Raw genomic sequence first — 22,428 nt, forward strand, 5'->3', positions numbered from 1 at the left:
GTGTGTAGGTGAAGAGCTGAAACCATATAATTACCTTATGGCCATTAGTATGGCCCTCAGAGAAAAAAAAGTCAATTAAGCACACTTGTAATTTAGCTTGTGGTATTGGAATCTTCTGCTAAAAACGAGATGAACAGGCAAGAATCTGAAAAAGAAACTACTGAAGTCAGCTCCCAAGGTGAAACTTCAACGGCTTACATCAACTCGCCTGTAGTTTTGAGTGGTGAAGAAACAATTTCCTGTTGCTCCAGCCAAACAATTGCAATTAGCAGTCAAGAATTGGAAAGCAATTCCAAAATTGTTACAGCCGAGCAAGAGTGCCAAACAGATGATGGTGTTTTTATGTCAATAGACAAATATGAAGAACTTGTAAAAAAGGCATCCTATCCAAATTTCAAAAATGATTTGAACAAACTCAGACCTGTCATAACAAAATTGGCAGAGCCTGAAATGGATCCAGATGTGTTTGAGATTATGTGCAAAGATATTGGTGCGGATAAATTATATTCATCCATACAAGAAGCCATAACATTGGATCCAATGTCTGAAAAGAGAAAAAATCTTAACAAAATGCGCACAATGGTCATAATCTACACCATGTTTATACTCACAATCACAAAAATGCAACTCATTTCAAGTCACGCTATCCAGGACACTGCAGCAGTTTGGAATCAGCAAACAAGGGCTTGAATCTCTACGGAATCTTGGAATTGTTGCACATATTAAGACAGTCAACATATTAACTAAATTAGCCTCTTCAACCCACACAAGTCATGTTGTTACATTCATTACAGATGCAATTAAGAAGAACCACAATATGACTACCACAATATTCACACACAACACCGCCCGGAGACAAAAACCCAGACTCAAGTGGTTCACATGGCAACTTTGCTTTTAAAAGTGTTCCCAGAAATTCAAGCAGTTCCACATCAAGGAAGTGATATACTACCAAAACATCCAGTTGAAATTCCTGATGTGAAAAACTTTATTTCCATTAACATGCCAAAATTAGCTAAAACATATGCTGAAAATATGCCTAGCTGGGCATTATCAAAATATTTTGATCCAGAAGCTGAGAGACAACGACTTCTAATTCATGATTATCAACAAGTGGAGAATCATAACATTACATGCATGGATAACACCAAACTGGTTGACAGCATCGAGTTACCTCTCAAATCTGTAGAAAATGCACTAACAGCTATAAACAAAATGCTTACAAGTGGCTTGGAAATTTATCTTAAGGACTTTATTGCACCCTTTGTTGGGGACTGGCCCATGCAATATTTCATTAGACAGTTGGTTTATTCATCATCTCCCAGTGTGCCAACAGTGTTGAAAAATGTGGTTCCCCTGATTGGTCCACTACATATATCCTTAAATGCAAGAGAATGTGTCTTATTGAATTTTCACAATGTTTTTGCTGACCTTTATGCTTTCATCTTTGGGAAAAAAGCAAAGCTGGCTAAGAAACCAAAACCATGGCGTACATCTCTGTTGCTTGAAATCATTTATGGCGGATGGACATTGATCAGGGATCTTATTCTCTCGATGTTCTACAAAAGCAAAGATATTCAGTTTTTAACACTGTTAAATCTTCTCGACAATTATATCCCATTGGTGTTAAGTATCTACTCAATTAACTTCAAGTGTAACAAATTTGAACTTTTTTTCCAGTCCATACTTCACTGTTGGGTTATGTTTGTAATATTCCGAAGGCGCCACTATAACAAAGCTTTGTTAATAACCCTGTCAACATTTCTTCATTGGCAAGAAAATGCTTCAACTATGCTTGAAACCATTGGTCAACATTTACCTGCATTCGATGAGTATCCAGTGGAAAACTTTCACTCAGTCTTGAGAAAACAAACCAAAGAAACTGATACAGCTGATGAAATTTCACGCAAAGCTAAAGAAATTGATGCTTGCAAGCATGAACTCCATTTCTTCCAATCTGCATTTGTTCCACCCAGAAAGCCAAATTACAGCAGAAAGCGAATTGACACCTTAAAAGTGAAAGCAGCAGAATTCCTCACCCTGAAGTTTGAATCTATTTACACCCACCCTAATTCAACAATTCAACAACCCCAAGCCCCTAGACAGCCAAAACATACCACTAAGTGGAAGCTACCCCACCTTTTTGGTGAGAAGATCATGACAAATAGAGTCCTTCCACTTGGATTTACATCCATCAAAAATCCCCCAAACCCAAACAGGTAAAATTATAAATTAAAATTCAATTGACTGAGCCATGGATGATGCAAATTTTAGGGTGATTACATTTACAAGCCAGTCAGGGTGAGTTTAGCCACCCTACTGAAATTTATAACAGACAACATAGGTATTAAATAATATAACCAAAACACATGAATATAAGCTCACAGTTTGCAACGGTGGGCTCCTCTGCCCTTAAGAGTCATGTCTTATCGTAATATAGGTAATAATCTCCTGCAAATTTTGCCTGACAAGCAAAGTTTTTATTAAAACCTGTACTAGTTACTAAATTGAAATTATATTAAGTCTTACTTTATATATTCCCTGTCATAGAAAGTGCGATTTGATCAGCTGCGAAAGAGTTAACCCTCTCTGGAACGTTTTCCGCGGATGTGGCCATTCATTTCATATCGAATGCCTTCTGCCAAATATTAGCAATTGCCCTGTTTGTGAAGCAACGTTGCTGTCGAGTGTTCAAGATCTCGGTACGACTGCAAATAATGCTGTATTTACTCCAGCGACCTACTTTGAACCCAGTGAAGATGAAAACGATGAGCAGAGCGACGACAGTGATAGCGATGTTGGAGAGACCGAAGACGAACAGAATAAAACAACTGTGGACGAACTGCTGCGAAAAATAAACCTTTGGCAAAGGCCATCCTCTGCATTGCTGTGAAAGGCAGAAATCGCAAGGGTAATACAGGCCTGTAAATTCCAAGAAGTAAACCGGATGTATACCTACACTTTAGTGGGGCGTTTCCGCATAAATTACGCTCGAGTTTAAAAATACAATGTCAAGGATTAAGTTTTTTTTTCATAAATCGGTTTAAATCGAACCCGGCACTCTTAAATCTCAAATTTGATCGTCTGTTAAAACACGACTTTGTCCAGATAATTCAAACATAAATAATTTTCGCTCCAGGACGATTCTGGAAAAATCCGACGACAAAATTGTAGAAAAGGAATTGCTTTATCAGATTCTAGTGTTTTAAGATTGAAAAACTAAATATTGACTGCTGCAGAAGGCTTAGAACAGGGTGTTATGATTTCACTCCTTCTGTTTACATTTTGCAAATTCCACGTAATCTGATTGGTCTAGAGACCAAAATGTCAACAAACGCCCTGATTGGTCAACATTTTTCCCCCTTGTTTTGGCCATGTGATAGCAAAAGAAGTTTGCGGCACAAATTTCAGAGCTTTTCATAGTTTTTATCCTTGGATATCAGTCCATGCAACAGAGTATCTACCCCTTCAGTGAGTGGATTGAATTCTGAAAATAAAGTGATTGCCCTCCACAATTTCATCAATGAATCGCATGTATTGTTGAATCATCTCATCACAATCCTCTTCTTTCACACGTTTCTGGCTAGCAAGGTACATTAAGGACCTTTTCAGCCATTTAGTGCACAGCTCTTTTGTTTCTGGGTTACACGTCCTCCGAGGATCCAGGAATCGGAGATTGGGCACAAGAGAATATTTCAGTGGTGATTTCTCTAGTAGCTTCTCAACAATGGATTTCAAGCATTTTTTACATGCTATTCTGAATTCAAGCACTTGTATCTGCATTGCTTGTTTGTCTGCAAACATCTGCTTTGTGATTCTTTCTGCACTGAAACCCACATCCACTTTGGTATGATTAACATGATTCGCATTTGCTTTTACATCAACATCAAGAAGCTTGTCAACAGACTTGACATCCTGCATTATATTTGGCTTCATAAACCTGCACATCAAACTCTTCAGTAACTGGTACAAGTCCTTTGCAAAGAAAGGCACCATTGGCTTATCTGTCTGATAGAGTGTTAAAAAAGGTGTTACCTCCTTGCTCACTGAAAGCAAAAAGTTGATTCTAGCTACCATCAGTGAGTCCTTGACTGTTTCCTTGATCTTGTCAAATGATTTGGTGGCAGGATCTGGGAATTTTTAGCTTTTTACTGCCTGAACATATTTTAACATGTCAGGAAGGACCTCCAATGCCCTTTCCAAAACAGGCTTGTTTTCCACCCACCGTGTTTTGCAAAATTATTAGCTTTCAAGAGAATTGTTTAAAAAAATTTAGATAATTTTCAAACATTTTACTTACATTTATAATGAGTGACCTTGATGGGGGCATTTACACATAATTGTTTCAGTTGGTCTCTACACAGTTTTTGTATAGGAGTGTCATCAAATTGCAACAAAAATGAACAAATCACATTTCTCTCCAAATTTGGGGAAAACATTAAAAATGACAACTCAAAGGATATTAAAAGATATAATCTAATGTTACAAATATCTTAATGAGTAATTAGCCTTCTCACGCCGCCATTTTTGGGGAACTTTTATGTAAAACCAATTATGTAAAACCACCTGATGGCGACATATTATTTTTGGGGCATTTCATGGTAAATTTGCTCTGTAAATGGTTAGTCTATTCTGAAAGTTTAAATTCATTTTCGAACTAGGGATCCAAGGATAGTGCAAAGTTTTCATGCCCTGTAATACCTAAGCAACTGTACGTTTGTCCCAACGTAAACATTTTGACTTATGCCAGTAAAAATATAATGAACTAGGTTAAACATTAACCAAAAGGAAATTACTCAAAGTACTGAAGTTACGTTAGCAGCGGATACTGTCACTGTTAAATTATAATTTTAGTTGCCCATGTAAACTGGCCTAACTGGGCTTGATTTTCTCAGTTTACTCTCTTTTCTTCGTTAAACAACTGTCACTTCATAAGAATAGTCAAAATAGTTGCCTTGTAAATAATGTAAATAAACAGCGCTGCATATTATGTCTATGATGTGGATACTTTGACGCGTAAATCATTACAAACAATATGCTTGTAATCAATACTGTATACCGCCCAAATGTTTGTTTTGTATAGTATCATTTGTGTATTGTATTCAGAATATCAGGTATCGACTTGCTATCGACATAATATACATTCATGTAAGAGATCTATCAATACATAAACATCACAGGATCGTTTCTTCCTAACCTCTTAGCTCTATTTATGGAATAAAACTTACAAATTATATTTGTGTTGAATGAGTGCTTGTAATTTGTAACATAGGTTGATAAATTGTGTAGATTCTCAAAGAATTGCTCGATTTTTACGCCCTGAATGTTTTTGCAATGCTTGTCGCTCCTCATTTTTTTACACTGTGAATAATGTTCAAGTCTCGACGGCACATGCACAGCTGCAACGTATAAGAAAAAATCAGGTGTTATGGGGGTAATGCTGCGCAAATCTTTTAAAACAAAACCCAAACAGCGGAAAAGCAATGCTTCAAAATTTACAGTAACCATCAAAATTCCTCAATATTTTGGTGAACTTTGCAAAAGGGATATAGTGCATTAATAAATAAAGCAAGTTGAACTGATTTAAAAACTTTAAATTACTGATCATATGCAAAAAGTTACTATACACATAAATCAACATACCCTCTGTAAAGTTTACACTATGACTGACTGACTTACTGACTCGTTTGAATTTTCGCCACTCATCACAATACTGCAAAGTTTCTCAAACTTTGCACTAAAAATGAAAGTACCCCAAAAATGGCAGTGTGAGGAAGGCTAATTCCAGAAAACATCGATATCTTCCCCATGGCACAAATTGTCCTCTTGCCTGTTCAGGATCAGGGGCGGATCTAGGATTTTTTTTACGTTAGTCAAAATTTTCGCAGGTCAATACTATGTTTACAGAGTAAGAGGAATTTTCGCTCCCCCCCCTAGATTGATGAAATTAGTTATATTTCACAGTTTACTAGCTGATTCGATATAAATCACACCTTTATTGTATTGAGCTTGGTCAAAGCAAAATTTGCTTTATAAGTTTATAGCAGAAACACGCGGGCCACATAACAAGCATTAATATACAATACTATTAAACATGTCTGGATTTTATTTCTACGGTGCAGACATATAAACATACAGACATAACATGATTTTACAAATATTCATATTCAAAATTCAAAATCTATCACACTTTTAAATAATACAGATATAACACACCAGCTCACGCTCAGCTAATATGAATAAACAATACAACAAATGAGAATATGAACGGCTCCAAATTCTAAATATTAATATAATTTTATGACATTTGACCGGCGGCGGGCGAATGCAAATAAATGCTAATAAAGGCAGCTTCAAAGTCCAAGTGAAATATACAGCTTATGTTATCGTTCGGTTTATAGTTTATATTAAATTATAGTATTATCGGAGAATAGTTTCAATAAACATGAACAGAGAGTGAATATTAAATTTACCTTCGCGTAGAACACTCGACATTACACTTCTCAATTCGTTACGCAAACGAGTATATTATGAAAACAAACCTCCATAGCAAAATTACTCGACAACATGTTATCAGCAATGGTTATCAGTGCCACAAATAGCGTCCGTTGCAAAGAACTGTATTCGACTGCTAAAGCTTTCTCTGCATGAAGTCATCCGGAAAGCTCAAAACGAAAGCTCACAGGCACACCTCCAGAACGAGCAGACCAAACCCCCAAAACGAGCAGACCAAACCCCAAAAACGAGCAGACCAAACCCCCAAAACGAGCAGAATTTTTGTCTCCATGGAAACTACTGAATGGGCCAATCAGATTGATGAGAAACGCCCCTAACCAACCTCCAAAACGAGCAGACCAAACCTCCAGAACGAGCAGAATTTTTGTCTCCATAGAAACGAATGAAAAGATTGCGCAAGTCTGCATTCAGGAGCGAGGAAATCGAATGAGATCAGTGTTTATTTCATTTAATAAGCGCAAAAATTATTATGCGACTGTACAAATTTACAACAGGACTGCGATCTGAAAAATATAATCTCACTGCATTCAATTAGTGCGAAATTTTTACGTTAGTCGCGTGATCGGTGTGACTACCCCTAGATCCGCCCCTGTTCAGGATATCCTAATACTCTAACTATTGTGAGAAACTAATTTTTCTCCTACTCTCCTCAGGATATAACAGATTTCCTCTGTGGGAGACAGAGTGTGTATATTTTCTGGAGTGAGTCAATATTAAACTAATAAATAAATATGAGTAATACCATCATTTTCATTCTTACTCTTGATTGGGGTGTTCTATAAAAAAGTAATTATTATGTGATACTTTACACAATCACAAGCAAATTCACATGTTTTGGAAACTTATTTTTCAGATCATAAAGCACTATGTGCTTTCATTAATTGTTTTGATTCAGTGTGAGAGTTGGGTACTCTTTAAAGAGCAGATATTTCAATAGCAATAAAAATACTTTAGTATGGTGTAAATATTTGGGACTAGATAATTTACAATATACTTGAACTACTATATGTATAGTGAAAAGAACTTTTTTACCAATTTTTAAATGTCCTAACAGAACTGCCAGGTAAGCATATTTTTCATATTTATCCCCCTCCTTTATAGTTGCTCCGTACTCTGTGTTTTATTGTCTTGTCTTCTGACATGAATCTTTTTGTTTCTACTGTAGGTGAATGCAACAGTCATAAGAATGTACTGGATATTATCTGGATAATTTCACAAGAACAGCTCATTAGTATGGCCAATCCTGTATATTAAGGGATGGACGTAACATCTACAGTAATCCTACATATTTTTTATCAAATGGATACATCTTATCAATGGTATGCAATGTGCAGAACTAAATCTATGCTATACATATTTGGTATGTGTTAAATACTGCTCAATATCCAATATATGTGACCTACTGTATGCCTCAACAAGGAAATAGTCAATAGATGCTAGAATAAGTGTTTTCCGTCACCACCCGGCTCCAATATGTAACCTCTCTCCTGCTAAACATGTTTGTTCTTGGAGTATTATGTTGCTCAACACTGGCAATTTGACAATCGTTATGCTGATTAACAAGTAATGACAAACTACCCTGTATATGGTTGTGTGTTTATAATGAAGTTCCAAAAACGTTTAAGACTATGGATATGGATTCAATTTGACAACATCTGCTATCCTGACTGGTTAATGTTTCCAACTACACTTGATTGTTACCTCATGGACTAAGTATATTGTGAAGTGAACCTATTAGTAATAACAATACTTCAGGTTGCTAATGTCCAATGTATTTGTCAACAATTGCATGTCATAACTTTTGGTTACTGTACTGCAATCACATTTATTGCTTATTTTACTGAGTTTTGAAATCTAAACTGTCTTCTACAGTAATTATCTCACAATGACAAATTATATTTTACAGATTATTTTACATAACTTTGAATAAGATTTATTATTTGCCACTTTATACTGGTGGAACTGTATTGTATAAATATCACGATAATCTCTGCAGCTAAATCCATTCTGATTCTGAAGAAAATACTATATATATGCAAACACATGTACATATACATATACTTTGATATAAACAATATGATCTCAAAAAGGCCAGGTCTTAATTCTTAAGAATGCTCAAATTAATATACACATATCTTTGATTTAAAGGACTCACATATGTGGGGAATGACGTTTGTCAATAATCCCTGTAAATTGGTGGAATGTAGGAGAGCCTAAGGAGTTAAGCTATCACCATCTTTTATTTATTTATCCAACTAAAGCACTTTATAGTAGCTGCTCACTGCTTCAAGTAGTTAACTGATGGGGTAGGGACATTGAACATACAAATTTGATAAAATTTGGGTGACTGGGCAAGTTAAATCCCATGCAACTCCTAGATGAAAACCATGCATTTATTGGCTCTATTAAATTTCCCTTAGAAACTACTTAGCCATGACATAGGAAAATGATGTTGCTGAGATATAATTGGTTGCTAAGGAGATTTCAATTCGTCCCTGGGAGCATGATTTTAGATTCAGACATAAGTTGCTTCCAATCAGTCAACTAGCTTCAAGATCTTTTCCTTGATTTCACTGAATTCACATTGCAATACGTCTTCTTTTGTTCATTCCAATCTTTATAGCAATTTATAATACTTTTCACTAAGTGCAGATACATGTACGCTTAGCGTACCTATTTTTTTGACTGCATGTTCTCTCGATTTGTACCATTGTTCCAAACTTTTTCACATCAATGAGGACACCTGGCATGCTACAGGTTGGACAAGTGCCATTCCATGAGTTGTGGAAGAAAGACAGCAAACTTTGCTTGTGTCCTCAAATTGTCATATTTGATATAGACTCTTAAATGAATAGAATGAAGTAATAAGATATCAATATATAAATAAGGTATTTTGCTTATGTTTGCATACAACTACATGGGTACTTTATTTTTGATAGATATTTTATTTCGGTCATTTATACATGAATAGTGTATTTGAGTAAAATTCATACCTTTTCCTAGAAATATCATCTCCGATTCTGTTAGCCTGCTCACAGACTGTATAAGGGGGGAGGAGCGAGGCGGGAAAAATACAGTCTGCTGAAATCTAAGCTTAATCGTGTTTGTCAACAGTGTTTTGAAAAGCTTCGCAAGAGAAGAAATTTGATTGCCCAAGAAAGAACTGTTGTAAACAAACTTTAAGAGACATACGAGAGGGGAAGACTTAAAAGGCGACAGACCTTGCCAGAGCAAGGACCAAACAACAAACGACTGTGTGTTGTGAATTAAAACAATGCCCCAATGTCGCAATTGCACAATCAACGCCTGTGAAAAAAAAGACAAGGACAACCACTATCCAAGATTCAGTCAATGTAAGGGTTGCATGGTAAAGTCAGACCAGACAGAGAGAACTTCAAACTGACTTACAATCATTGGGAAAATGTTGTTTTGTGGCACATACTAGCAGATAGCAAATGCCGCATGGAGAAACCAGCAACTAAGAAAGCATCTTGTTGTTCTCATCTGTAAAGACATTAATAAAGAATGTGTTGGTTTGTGCTCCAAGAAAAACCCGAACTGCTTGCTACTTTCTGTATTGGTGGCTGCTGGTTCAAGTAGGACCAAAAGGGAGGAAAAGGCATGGATCCCTCCTGTTGGCATGGCTTCATCCATACTTTTGAGGAATCGGTCCCCATTTATGAACACTGTGCAGTTGATGCTGGGTATATTTTTATACCATTCAAATTGGGCAGTAAGTACTGTAGATAGAACTATAATACTAATTATTATATGGCATGCTGTCTCATGACTAAAATGACATGCGCTGATTGGTTCTTTGCCGATCTGAAATCCCCCAGTATTAGACCGTTGCCATAGTAACGGTCCAACTCTTATATTTTTGAACAAAAACAAGCTTGCACTTTCATTTTTGACACGAAAAATATCGACGGAGAAAGGACGAAGAAGAGCATTATTTGGTACATGTGAATATTATATTTATTCATCTTTGATTTTTGTTTATATTACTGTATCATTCTTATTTAACAAGTAAAAAACAAAAGTTGTGGAAGCCACTTCAGTGCTTGCTTGGCGACTGGCTGGAAAGAATGCAGCAGCACATTGTATAAATAAATGAAACTTAATACTATATGCCATATAATAAATCCCTTATTAACCAAATACGTTCGGTCCATACTGGAAAAATATCAGACCTCGGTCTTTTATGTACGGACCTCGCTATTGCTCGGTCCGCACTGTCAAGACCTCAGTCTGATATTTTTCTAGTACAGACCTCAAATTCGGTTAATAAGTGGTATATACTAGAACCATAAGTATTAAATATAATTGATTGGTTACTGGCAACCAGTAACATCATGTATAATTTTCCTTGCACCCTCATTTTTGTTCAGGGTTTTGTTTGGGTCAATCTGTTTGTTGTTGCAAAGATATGTATAGCCATAATTATACCTAATTTACATTTTCTATTTTTGTATATAGCCTGTAATGTCGCGATTTGCTAAACTCAGGTTGGTTACATCTAACCAGCTGAATAAGAAGCTTGAAGAATTTGGTGTTGGGCATAATGAGGAAATAAAAGATATGGTGAAGCAAGATGAACTATTTCTCTTGAGCCAAAAGAAAGATGATGAAGATAACACCGTTGTACCAGTTGTGGAACCCTCAAATGGATTTAAGCTCACAATTGACAATATCGATACACACACAGAAAGTCCATTACATGACTGAGCTACACCAAAACAAGGACAAACACCATGTGTCCATTAATGCGACCATTAATAGGGTTACAGGATATCAGTTAAATGATAACAGTCCAGCAGGTGGTATAAATCGAGTGGAAAATGGAAAGTGCATTCCCAACACCACAGAACAGATGGCGCAGAGAGAGAATTATATAACACTTGTTCAGCGTATATTACCTTTTCCCTGATGTTATTGTCTTCACCACCAAGCCTCACTTAAATGCTATGTTAACTTTACATCAAAGTGAGGCTTGGTGGTAAAGACAATAGCATATGAGAAAACCCGTATAAGTGCTATTGTGTTTTTGGGTGTACTGTATATACTATGTTTATTCACCATGACTTAACAGTAATTATAAGTTGGCATATAAGTCAGTAATACCAGTAAGCACATAGCCTGCTCGCAGACTGTATTTTATATTTCTCTGTGTTTAATTATTTACTGTATTTTATATTTTCCTCCTTCCAGTAAATATAAAATACAGTATGTAAGCAGTAATATTTTGATTAATTAAATAAAAAAGTATATAATCCACTGTCAACATTCATTAATATAAGAAAGATTTTCAAGAAAACTGTCATTTCCATCTTCATTTGATGCAATTGTTGTCTATGTTTCATCAAACTGGGATACATTGCTGCCCCAAGGGATCTTGGGCACTTGAATCATCTTCCAGCTCCTCCCAATCCATATCAATGTCAGCATGACTTTCATTCAATACTGACATATCTTCATCAACTGTGGTGTCACCGGACACTTGAGCTACTGCATTCAATACACCGACTGCATGTTGTCTTCGCCAAATTTCGACATTTTGCAACACATCTTCCACTGTAAATAGTCTATGACATGTCTCTAGAATTTGAATAATTTGCAGCCAACCAAATTCAAGGAAACATTTTGTATACCAACAGTTGATATCCTTCTCTATCATTTCTTTCTTGAGTGTTAGCAGCAGTTCCTTTAACTTGGCCTTGTCAGTTGAATTTACTGCTCTCACTGCCTGTGACACTGGGGCATTACTGGTGTCTGAGAGCTCTACACAACTAGCAATTAGGAAGATTGCGCCACACTTGACATCTCCACATTTGCAATCAGCAGCACAAATGTCACAACATTTGTGATAATTTCTATCATTGTAACTGTAGCCAAACTCTTCCATTAATAATTGTTGCAGATATGCCTTGTTTTCATTTGTTAAGAAGTTTTTCATTCTTGGTGCGGAATAAGTGGAAAGTAACCCATTGTACAATATAATGCAGTTACTTTCCTTCCCATCACGTCCAGCTCCCCCACTTTCTTGCACATAGCACTCCAAATTTTTAGAGGGTCCAAAGTGGATAACTTGGTGAACACACTTGCAGTTCACACCCATCCCAAAGGCAATTGTGGAGATCAGGACTCGGATATGCCTTTCTTCATCTCCCATATCACTAACAACATGTTGTTTCACCAGTTAAGGGGTACCTGCATGGTACATCTCCACTAGTCTGTTTTTCGGATCTGAGTGGCCATGGAAGAAGCTTTCTCCTAAACTCAACTCGAAAGTTCTAAATATCAATGCACACTGTTCCGAGTTTAGCAATATATCAAAGTGCGGTCTGCAGTTATTCCACACTTTTGAACCTCATCAATAAGACCAGAGAAAACCATTTCAAGAGGCATATTGTTATCAATATACTGGACACTGTACCTTAAGTTCTGCCGGTTTGGACTTCTTTGAACAGTATAAGTTATCTTTTGGGAAAGTTGTAAGCAATTGAATATAAATTCTGTTGTCAACTTTGTTGCTGTTGCTGTCAGGACCATAAACTTCACACCTGAAGGTACTAGTGATCTCAGCTCATCTAAATTCCCATACCATTGTCGAAATGGTATACTTGGCTTCCCAAGTCCATAATTTGATGTACCCCTAAAAATATGTAGGCAAAATTAACCCTCTATTACATATCACCTCTGCCTGTGAACAGACTCACAGAGTAAAGTACATAGCTTTTGTAGGTAGAGGAGAGGTGTATGGCATTTACAGACAATGTAAAATATAAGGTATTTACAAACAGAGTAAAGTATATGGCATTTACAGACAGTAAGAGTTTATGGAGTTATAGAGAGAAAAAGCATGTGGCATTGATTTTAGGCATTTTATGGCAGAATAATAGTCTAGCCATTTGTCTAACCAGTGGACAATATTCAAACCAAATTGTCAAGCCTATCACAGCAATCTAAGAGAAAAATCCTTACCACTGGTGAATGCAATGTGCTTCATCTACCGCAATTCCAACCAAATTTTCTAAGAAAACTTTTGAGGCAAATATTCCCCTCCACTTGCTCGTTGAAAGTAGACATTCCGGGGAGGCATACACATGAGAATACTGTCCTTGCATCACAGCTACTGTAGCAAGGCGATTTAGTCCAAAAAAAAGTCTAAAAAAGGAAATATGTTTTTTGACAAAAGAGACAGTAGCACTTTTACAGACGACAATAAACCTTGAACATAAAGGCAATCTTGCTATATAACGATGACGCTATATGGAAAATTGGAAATGCATTACCAATGACAAGGGCTGCAGAGAATCAGACTTACAGAAAAGTACAGCCAAATACAGCTTATAAATAAAGTAAAATGCTGCGATAGGGACGGGAAATATGCTAATTTCAAGTGACCTGCCTTCCATATAATTATGACGATGTGCTGTCACATTTTATAGTATACGTTGACATTATGTTTGTACATTTCTTGAACTTTTGAACAACATGTAATACAACTTAATAGGGTAATGATTAAGAATTATGTTATGTGTTAGAAAGTAGCTACCTTCACTCGGCTATTCAGCTGCCAGTATTTGCATGATTTATATATCCCTCATAGTGTAGGGAATTCATTAAATGTCAAAACGTTGGGTCGTGAAAGTTAATACCTTCACTCGGCTATTCAGCTGCCAGTATTTGCGTGATTTATATATCCCTCATAGTGTAGGGAATTCATTAAATGTCGAAACGTTGGGTCGTGAAAGTTAATTGGAAAATTAAACGAAACTTACCTGTAAGTTGAAGTTTGATGAGGATTCTACCGACTTGTCATACCGGAACAAGGGGTTACATGGAGATCATGTGAGATAGCCAACCTTCAGTCTTCAACGCATCACATAACCACACCGTTAATGGGGTGGAGCTGACAATGTTGTATATTAGGTTGGATGTGACCCCTTGTTCCGGTATGACAAGTTGGTAGAATCCTCATGAAACTTCAACTTACAGGTTAGTTCCGTTTAATTTTCCAATTCTACCTCCTTGTGATAACCTGTCACAAGTGGTCACATCGAGAATTTAAAGCCCAGTGGTTAGGTGATGAAAGAACTCAATACAAGGTGTACACCATTTGGTTTATATATTAATATATAATATCCTTAACATCAAAAACTAATAAACACAACAAGTTAGTAGCTACAAATTTGCTGCTAATATAGACTGTCCAAAAAGTCCAGGTTATTGGATTGATTTATTATAGAATTTTGCAAATGTGGTTTCTCTCTACCAACCTGCTGCTGCCAGTATTGTGTCAAATGGCACATTGGCTGCTTTAGCAGCTGAGTAGATGCAGCATGACCACTGTAAGGTGTAAATCTTTGAACATCAATTCCAGATTGAGCCATAATACTCTTAATCCAACGACTCAAAGAATCCACTGTGACTGCCTTGAACGGTTTTTGACTAATCAACAGTCTGGACTCTTCACCACGTCTTTCCTTTGTCATATCCAGGTACTTAATCAGAAGTGCCCTTATGCATAGGCTCATTTCTTGTGGATAAGCTTGTATCTCAATTGGTGCCAAGTGATTTCCTGGCTTAGTTTGTTTGACACATTTGTTTATGTAAAAAGTGCAACAGGAATCTGTGATGTTTATACTATTGATATCAAGCAATGCTAGTGTTTGAATTCTTTGTCCGGATAGCAACATAATTAACATTGTTAGCTTTTGTGTAAGCTGTTTAAGTGAATTTGTTCGAGGCTTGACAATGTCCTCAAATAGTTGGACACCATTCCCACATCTCATGTGTCTATATAGCACGGTAGTGCTGGTCGTTGTTGGAAGATGCCTTTTAACAACCTAGAAATGAGTGGATGTTTTCCAAAGGGTGTCTTGCAAGGTAAAATCAGAATTGATGACAATGCTGATCTGACTGTGTTTATCGCACTGTATTGCTTTCCTTCATCAAACAGCTGTGTGAGGAAATCCAAAGCTTCACCTAAAGGGGGGCAAATTGGATCAATCTGCCTTGCACAGCAATATTGTCCCCATCTGTCAAGGTAGACTTTATATTGTTTTTGTGTGCCATTCTGCCAGGCACTGATGAGCATATTTGCTGATCAGAAACTCCTTGCTTTTGGTAGCATTGCCTGAAAAATGGCAAGCTATTAACTTCATTTTTCCCTGTATTAGGTGTTTTCTGTTGGGGTAGAAAGGAAGGTACACAACTTTGTCCTTGTTTGGTAGGATCCCGGGTTTTGCAACCAGCATTCTCATTGCCTGAGGAAACCATGCCTGAGTAGTCCAATAAGGGATCAACAGGATCCCCTGTGCTGACTCTTCCTCCATCTTGTGCAGTATTCTGCTGATCAAGCTAAAAGGAGGAAAGGCATAGAACCTCAAGTTAGACCAATTCTGGCCTAAAGCATCAATTGCCCAGGTCTGTGGGTCAGGTCTCCAGGCTATGTATTTCTCAACTTTGTGGTTGAGCCTTGAGGCAAACAGGTCTACTTCAGGTGTAAAAAATGCTTTGGTTATACTAGCAAAGATCTGGGGGTCAAGAGTCCATTCAGTTGTGTCATTGAACTCTCTGAATGCTTTATCAGCCAGTTTGTTCAACATCCCAGGTACATATGAAGCAGTAAGCCAAATGTTTCTGTCCAAGCACCATAACCAAATCTGCCTAGCCAGAGCATTACAAGGTTTGGAGTGGCTGCCACCCATATTATTAATATAAGCAACAGAGCAGTAACATTGTCAATTTTCAGTCCAACATGAATATTTTCTAGTTTGTCTGAAAATGATTTTAGGGCAAGAAATGCAGCTAGCATTTCCAGCTGATTGATATGGTATGCTGATTCCACCATACTCCATCGCCCACCTGTTTTTTGGTTAACATAGTGTGCCCCCCAACCTTTTAGGGAGGCATCTGAGTAAATGAATATGTTAGGATTGCCCTAAGAGATGGGTTTTTTACACCCTTCAATTGATTTCACCCACCAAAGTAAATCATCTCTGGCTTGATGTGAAATCACCATTTTTGCCTTAAAGTTCCCTCTATTAGAACGCAGGGCTTCACACTTATCTATCTCTAGTGTACGGTAGTAAAGTTGGGCATAGGGTACAGCTAAAAAGCTGGCCACCATATTAAGCCTACAACATGGCCCACCTCTTGAATAGTGGGCATTTGCATTCTGTAAAGCTTTTCACATGCTAGTTTTAGTTTGCATTCTTGTTCTGGTGTCAATGACACAGACATACTCACATAGTCAAGCACATGCCCTAAGAAAACAAGTTGTTGGCTAGGTATAGGAACAGATTTATCCTCATGAGGAATAAATCCAAGTTTCTCAAACATTATTGTGGAGTCTTGAATATTTTGTTTGCATTCTAAATAATTATCTCCTTGGAGATGGGAGTCATTGATATAACCAAATATGATATCCCTTAAGGTAGAATATACAAAATTCAGGATTTTAGTAAAAATGCCGGGGGGGGGGGGCACACGCCAGCCCATTTGGCAAACAAGTAAATTGGTAAATATGCCCTTTCCAGTTAAACTTAAGATATTTCTGATGCTGAGCAGAAATAGGAACTGAATAGTAAGCATCCCAAAGAGCGATAGATGCCATAAAACAATTTTTCTTCATTAGCTGTAGTGCTGTATGCACTGACTCCATTTTGAAATGGTGGTAAGTTACAAACTCATTTAGTTTTTTGAGGTTTAAAATTAACCTAAAAGTGCCATCCTTTTTGGGCCTAACAAAAATAGTTGAAAGGAACTCTTCTGGTTCATGAAGCGAAGGGACAATGACGCCCTTTCTTAATAAGCGTTGGATTTCAAAGTCAATAGCTTCATTATCAGAGGGACTAGTATCAAACTGTCTTGGGGCAACAAGTTGTTCTGCATTAGCAGAAAACTCAATGTTTACCCCTTGTATGGCATTAAGTAGCCATCTATCACTGGTGATTTTACACTAGGCATCAATGTACTTAGCCAGACGACTTGCAATATTGTCACACACTAGTATGGTGTTAGGACATGTACTCACCTGATTTGTACAATGCCCTGTCTCTTTCAGTGTGCCTGTGATTGGTTCTTCCCCACCCCCCTTCTTTTCCGCTGGGAGCTCTGGGGGCGATACTTCCAACGCTCATTTTTTTAGTGTTGGTATGAATAGTCCCGAGAATGTGATGATCCTTTATATGATTTATGACCATAATTTTGCTGGCCTTTGCCAGCTAATTTCTGACCAACCCTGTTTGTGGTTGATTGTGGTTTACTCTTGTAGGGATAATTTTCCCACAATTTTTCAGGTGAAGACATTTTTGCTGCTCCTCTTTTAATTTTTCTTTGGTCATTTTTGGTTGTAGAATTTTTTCCACAAGTTCAGCAAGCTGTGTGGGGATGTCTTCACCACACAGATCGATCAGGTCAAAATCGTTGGCAATGCCTGTCAAAATGGCGTCGCTACCACCTGCCGTCTTTTCGGCGACTACCGATTGATCGGTTGACTTATTCAAAAGCGCATTGACCGCGTTATCAAGTTTATCAGCCGGATTTTCGCAACTCTTCTTGCTATTCGGCTCTAGGGCCTGTTTTTCGGAGCTTTCAGACGAGCTATCGTCGTCTGAGGACAAAGGACTTGCTTGTCGTTTTCAAGGCTGTGTTGGCACCATATTGCTTTGTAACAAAGCAAGGCTGGATTGTAACGTTTTTGCAAGGCTTTGTAATGAGTTCGTCATGGAATTTTCCATGCCTTGTATTGCCTTTAATGTGGCATTAGAGACCTCTCTTGAGTCTTCATCGTCTAGTAGCCTAGATTCCTCGTTTTCACTTAATATGTCTTGGACTTCTTGTTGTGGTTCATCCATATTCATGGGACCACTATATCCTTGAGAGATTTCTCCCCTTTCCTGGATATTTCGTTATATCTGTGCCCTTAGATAAGGTATTTTGACAGATAATGTATTTCGTATCAATCTGAAACCGGAGAAAAACGTAATTTTCCCCCAAAAAATTATTTGTAAGTAAAGGGCAAAATTGTTTGCCGCCGTTCGACTGCAGAAGGTCTCACGAACTGAAGGTTGGCTATCTCACGCGATCTCCATGTGACCCCTTGTGACAGGTTATGACAAGGAGGTAGAATCTTTGTGTGGTGATTACTTTCATTTATTAAAACCAGAGTAGTGATGATTACGATGAACTTGCTTTCAGTTAAAAAAAGTTGAATTTACTTTACCAGGTTGTAATTATCTATGCAATTTGTAAAATTTAAAACAGTTCTTGTTTTCGAGAAGAAAATAAAAAATGCACTTAAAGTTAAATGCAAATGTTTTGTTTTGACTATTTTTTAATTCAGTTTACTAGGATTGCTTGTACCTGTTCTGAAGCAATAATCTTTAAATACCAACAGGCATTCGATATTGAAAAATTGAAAAGGAATCGCATTTTTAAATATTGTTTGTTGGTTTAATCATGTATATTGAAAGTAAAATTTTATTCACAAACTTAGGTAATTGGATACTATATACATGAGGTAACGAACAGCATCGCAGCCAGGGCCGTAACTAGAACGATAATTTGAAGGGTGAAGTATTCATATATTTAGTTCTGCCTGACAAATTACCATTGTAAGCTATTTCACTTAAAACGAAATACATCTGGCAGAACTGAATATGTGAATATTCACAGCACCCCAATTATGGAACCTAGAAAGTAAAGAATAATAATCCACGGCATAGAAAGGGAAGGCAGCAGCTAAGAAATGCTAAAGAATCATTAAAAATTTTAACATCATAAATAAGGTGAAAAAGTTCAAAAAGGGTAAAAACTAGGGCTATAAAAAGTTAAAACCTTTAGAATGCCGCAAAAGAATATGTTAAAGTAAAAACAAAAATAGCTGTAAGAATATTAAAAAAAAAAAAAAGGATGAAAAATAAACAAGAAGCCTGTTCTGGCGTTAACTCCGGCGCACGTGCCAGTCTTTAATATAGAGCTTTTGAACATAAACAATGAAATTCATATTCGTATTTAGATGCCTTCCGAACCTAAATGTTCGATCGTGAAATTCAGAAGTTCAATTGTTCAAAAATGTAAATGAACTGCATGATACATTCGCTTTGTCTTACAGTTTGCCTTTGGAATTCGCACTTATACTTTAAATCTTCAATCCTGTGCAAACTATGACGTGTCAACGCGTCCATACAGGACCACATCATCTTGTTAAACGGCAAAATAGCAGCGATATTATTAAAATAGGACCAGAATCTATATGGTTTCAATCCAATTCAATCTAAACTTAATCGAACAGCATCAAAAGAACGGTTTATTTGTTCCTTTTGGAGGAATTGCTGTATCATGCAAGCGAAATCGAATCGCACATCAGAAAATTAGGCCAAAGTTGTGCACCACAACTCTCGGGAGATAAGACTGGGACGTACAATAAATATGGTCACATACACATTTTAAATTACTAGTATATTTCGCGCCATTACAGACTTGCAATGACAAAAAATAAAAAAAACAACCAAAACCGAGGCAAATTTTCAACTCCGTCGCTGCCGCCGGAGTAATAAAAATAGATAGAAAATTACAGATATGCATGCATGGATAATTTACATGGTGCAAATGCGAGGCTGCAAGCTTTATTTTTTTATTTTGTGATGATTTTTGTAATTCAATGGTTTGATTAATTAACTGCTGCTTATAACTGGGCAATGAACTGTTCAGTGTTAAATCTGGACACTGGAGGTGAGCTTGAGTAATGTGATTTTACCTTATTGGCGCTTTCACCAGCGTGAAATATTTTATGCGATATATACATATTGGCCGATTAAGGGGACAAGCATAGTGTAATAAACTATATTAGTATAAATGTATTCAATTTTGAAGAGAAGGCATAATTTTGGCCGTCGTATAGAAATAAGGTTTTAGTATTGGAAAAAACGTGCTGAGTTGACTCTCATATATGTCTGATTTTCCCATTTGTGGTAGAGTCCTGGAGGCAGAACTCGTACCGTCGTACATACTAGGGGAGACAAAAAAATCAGCCTATTGTGATACTCGGTTTAGACAACTTTTTTAATCCAAGGCTGTAAAATTCTAAGCGTCTGCACCGCAGGCTATTCAAAATCTTGCTGTCTAACTTGTTTTTGAATTTGAAATTTGAATCAAATTATACAATTTCTACGGACTACCAACTTCTTATTTACCGAGCGTGAGGTCTTCACCGAGAAATATCCGACCGAGGTCTATTGAACAGACCGAGCTCGAAAATAGATCAAGGTCTTCTGTATAGTACACTTATCCCGTTTAAATATTTTGGTACTCGTTCTATATTATTATATTTCAAAATTTAATTTAATATTTTATGTTGCTAAATTGGGTATGGGCAATCAACATTTCACAGATTCCCTATTCCTCTCTTAACTCATTGCCGTCCGGTCGTAAACGACGCACGCAGAAAATTTCAATTTTATCTGCAAGTATTTTATCAAATCAACTAGAAATTGTATTATCTTAAAGCTAAAACAATTATCTATTTGTATAAGTTCAGTTCATTTCAAGAGCTTTCCTATGAGCCAAGATATTAATTGCCGATCTTGTACTTTTTAAAATTGAATTTTAGAGAAGCGAAAATATGCAAAGCCTTCCAGAAATCTCGCCTAAAAACCTCCAAATGTTTGTAGCTTACATTGTGATCAATATTTCCATCTATTTTGCTTGAAATACAGTTGTTTTGGTGATTTGTAGTGATATTTCCAACAAAGGTGTTTACAAACGGAATACCCGAAAATTTGCATATAATCATCACCATATTGGCGAAAATTTGACAAAAAATCGGAAAATTTTCGCTCCAAAAAGGCTGAATATATGACATCCATATTACCCCTAGGGGGTAGGCAACGTTAAGTTTTTGACACCTCTAACCTCACGCATGTGCGTGCGCTGAGCAACGCATCTCGCTAGAAACAATAGCGAGCTTAAGATGCGATGATGACGCAGCCACCTTAACCGGGAAAGACTGGGGCGAACTGCAGCCGCGTCGTGACAACAAAAACGATTAAGATCACGTTTGATACAACGTCAAATTGCGACGGCATGTAGGTTCATTTGTTTTCATCGCAGTTGCCAGTTGTATTTTGTCAACTTTATTTATCGATATCTTTTAACACAATGGCTACATTTAGACAAACTCGGGACCTACTTGCTGCAGCATTTGATGATGCGTTGATCGACGAGGAAGAATTTTTGTTGTTGTGTGAGCCGAACACGTTGAAAAATCCAGACTTCCCCGTTGATAAGTATATTTTCAACTTGGATGAAAAGGATGCTGCGGAAGTCAAAGCAAAGTTTCGCTTTGACAAGGCTGATATACCGGCACTATTTAAAGCGCTACGAGTTCTCGCAGCAATCACTTGCCGTCTGTTTGGGACTGTTTGCGACGGGATGACGGCTTTTTGTATTGTCCTGAAACGGCTAGCATATCCGTGTCGTTTCAGCAATATGATGTCTACGTTTGACTTGTTCGTACCCGAGTTGTGTATGATCTTCAACACTGTCATTGAATATCTATACTCCGAGCATGGTCATCTTATCACTCATTGGAATGAGGCACTTCTTAGTCCAGAGAAGCTTCGCAAGTACGCCGAGTCGATCACAGCAAAAGGGGCGGCCTCGCATAATTGTTTTGGTTTTGTTAACGGGACAGTCCATCCAATTTGTCGACCAGTCAAGCAGCAAAGAACTGTTTACAACGGCCACAAGAGGGTACACAGCGTAAAATTCCAATCTGTTGTCCTCCCGAATGGCATGATCACTAATTTGTACGGCCCAGTAGGTGAGTTGTCTTTTATATGTAAACAGTTTATGGAGTGATAACTAATTTCAGTCGGAGAGTCGCCTGTTATAATTTTC

At 37.2% G+C, this 22,428-nt stretch overlaps 1 protein-coding gene and 1 long non-coding RNA gene across 2 annotated transcripts; one reads left to right on the forward strand and one right to left on the reverse strand.

The window, feature by feature from the left end:
* Window positions 1–1,005: 1,005 nt before the first annotated feature.
* LOC114526801 lies at window positions 1,006–2,617 on the reverse strand. The gene is made up of 3 exons (XR_003687364.1): window positions 2,530–2,617; window positions 1,820–2,009; window positions 1,006–1,559 (listed from the first exon to the last, which is right to left on the reverse strand). It is a non-coding gene; the product is annotated as an uncharacterized LOC114526801 (long non-coding RNA).
* Window positions 2,019–2,915, forward strand: LOC114526800. Its single transcript, XM_028548318.1, has 2 exons — window positions 2,019–2,219; window positions 2,551–2,915. Exons 1-2 carry the CDS (start codon window positions 2,158–2,160, stop codon window positions 2,891–2,893), a joined length of 405 nt encoding a protein of 134 aa, XP_028404119.1. The 5' UTR covers window positions 2,019–2,157; the 3' UTR covers window positions 2,894–2,915.
* Window positions 2,916–22,428: the final 19,513 nt, after the last annotated feature.

This window comes from Dendronephthya gigantea, unplaced genomic scaffold, assembly GCF_004324835.1.
Source record: "Dendronephthya gigantea isolate DGI-Jeju-01 unplaced genomic scaffold, DenGig_1.0 000041F, whole genome shotgun sequence".
In the NCBI taxonomy this organism is placed as follows: Eukaryota; Metazoa; Cnidaria; class Anthozoa; order Malacalcyonacea; family Nephtheidae; genus Dendronephthya; species Dendronephthya gigantea.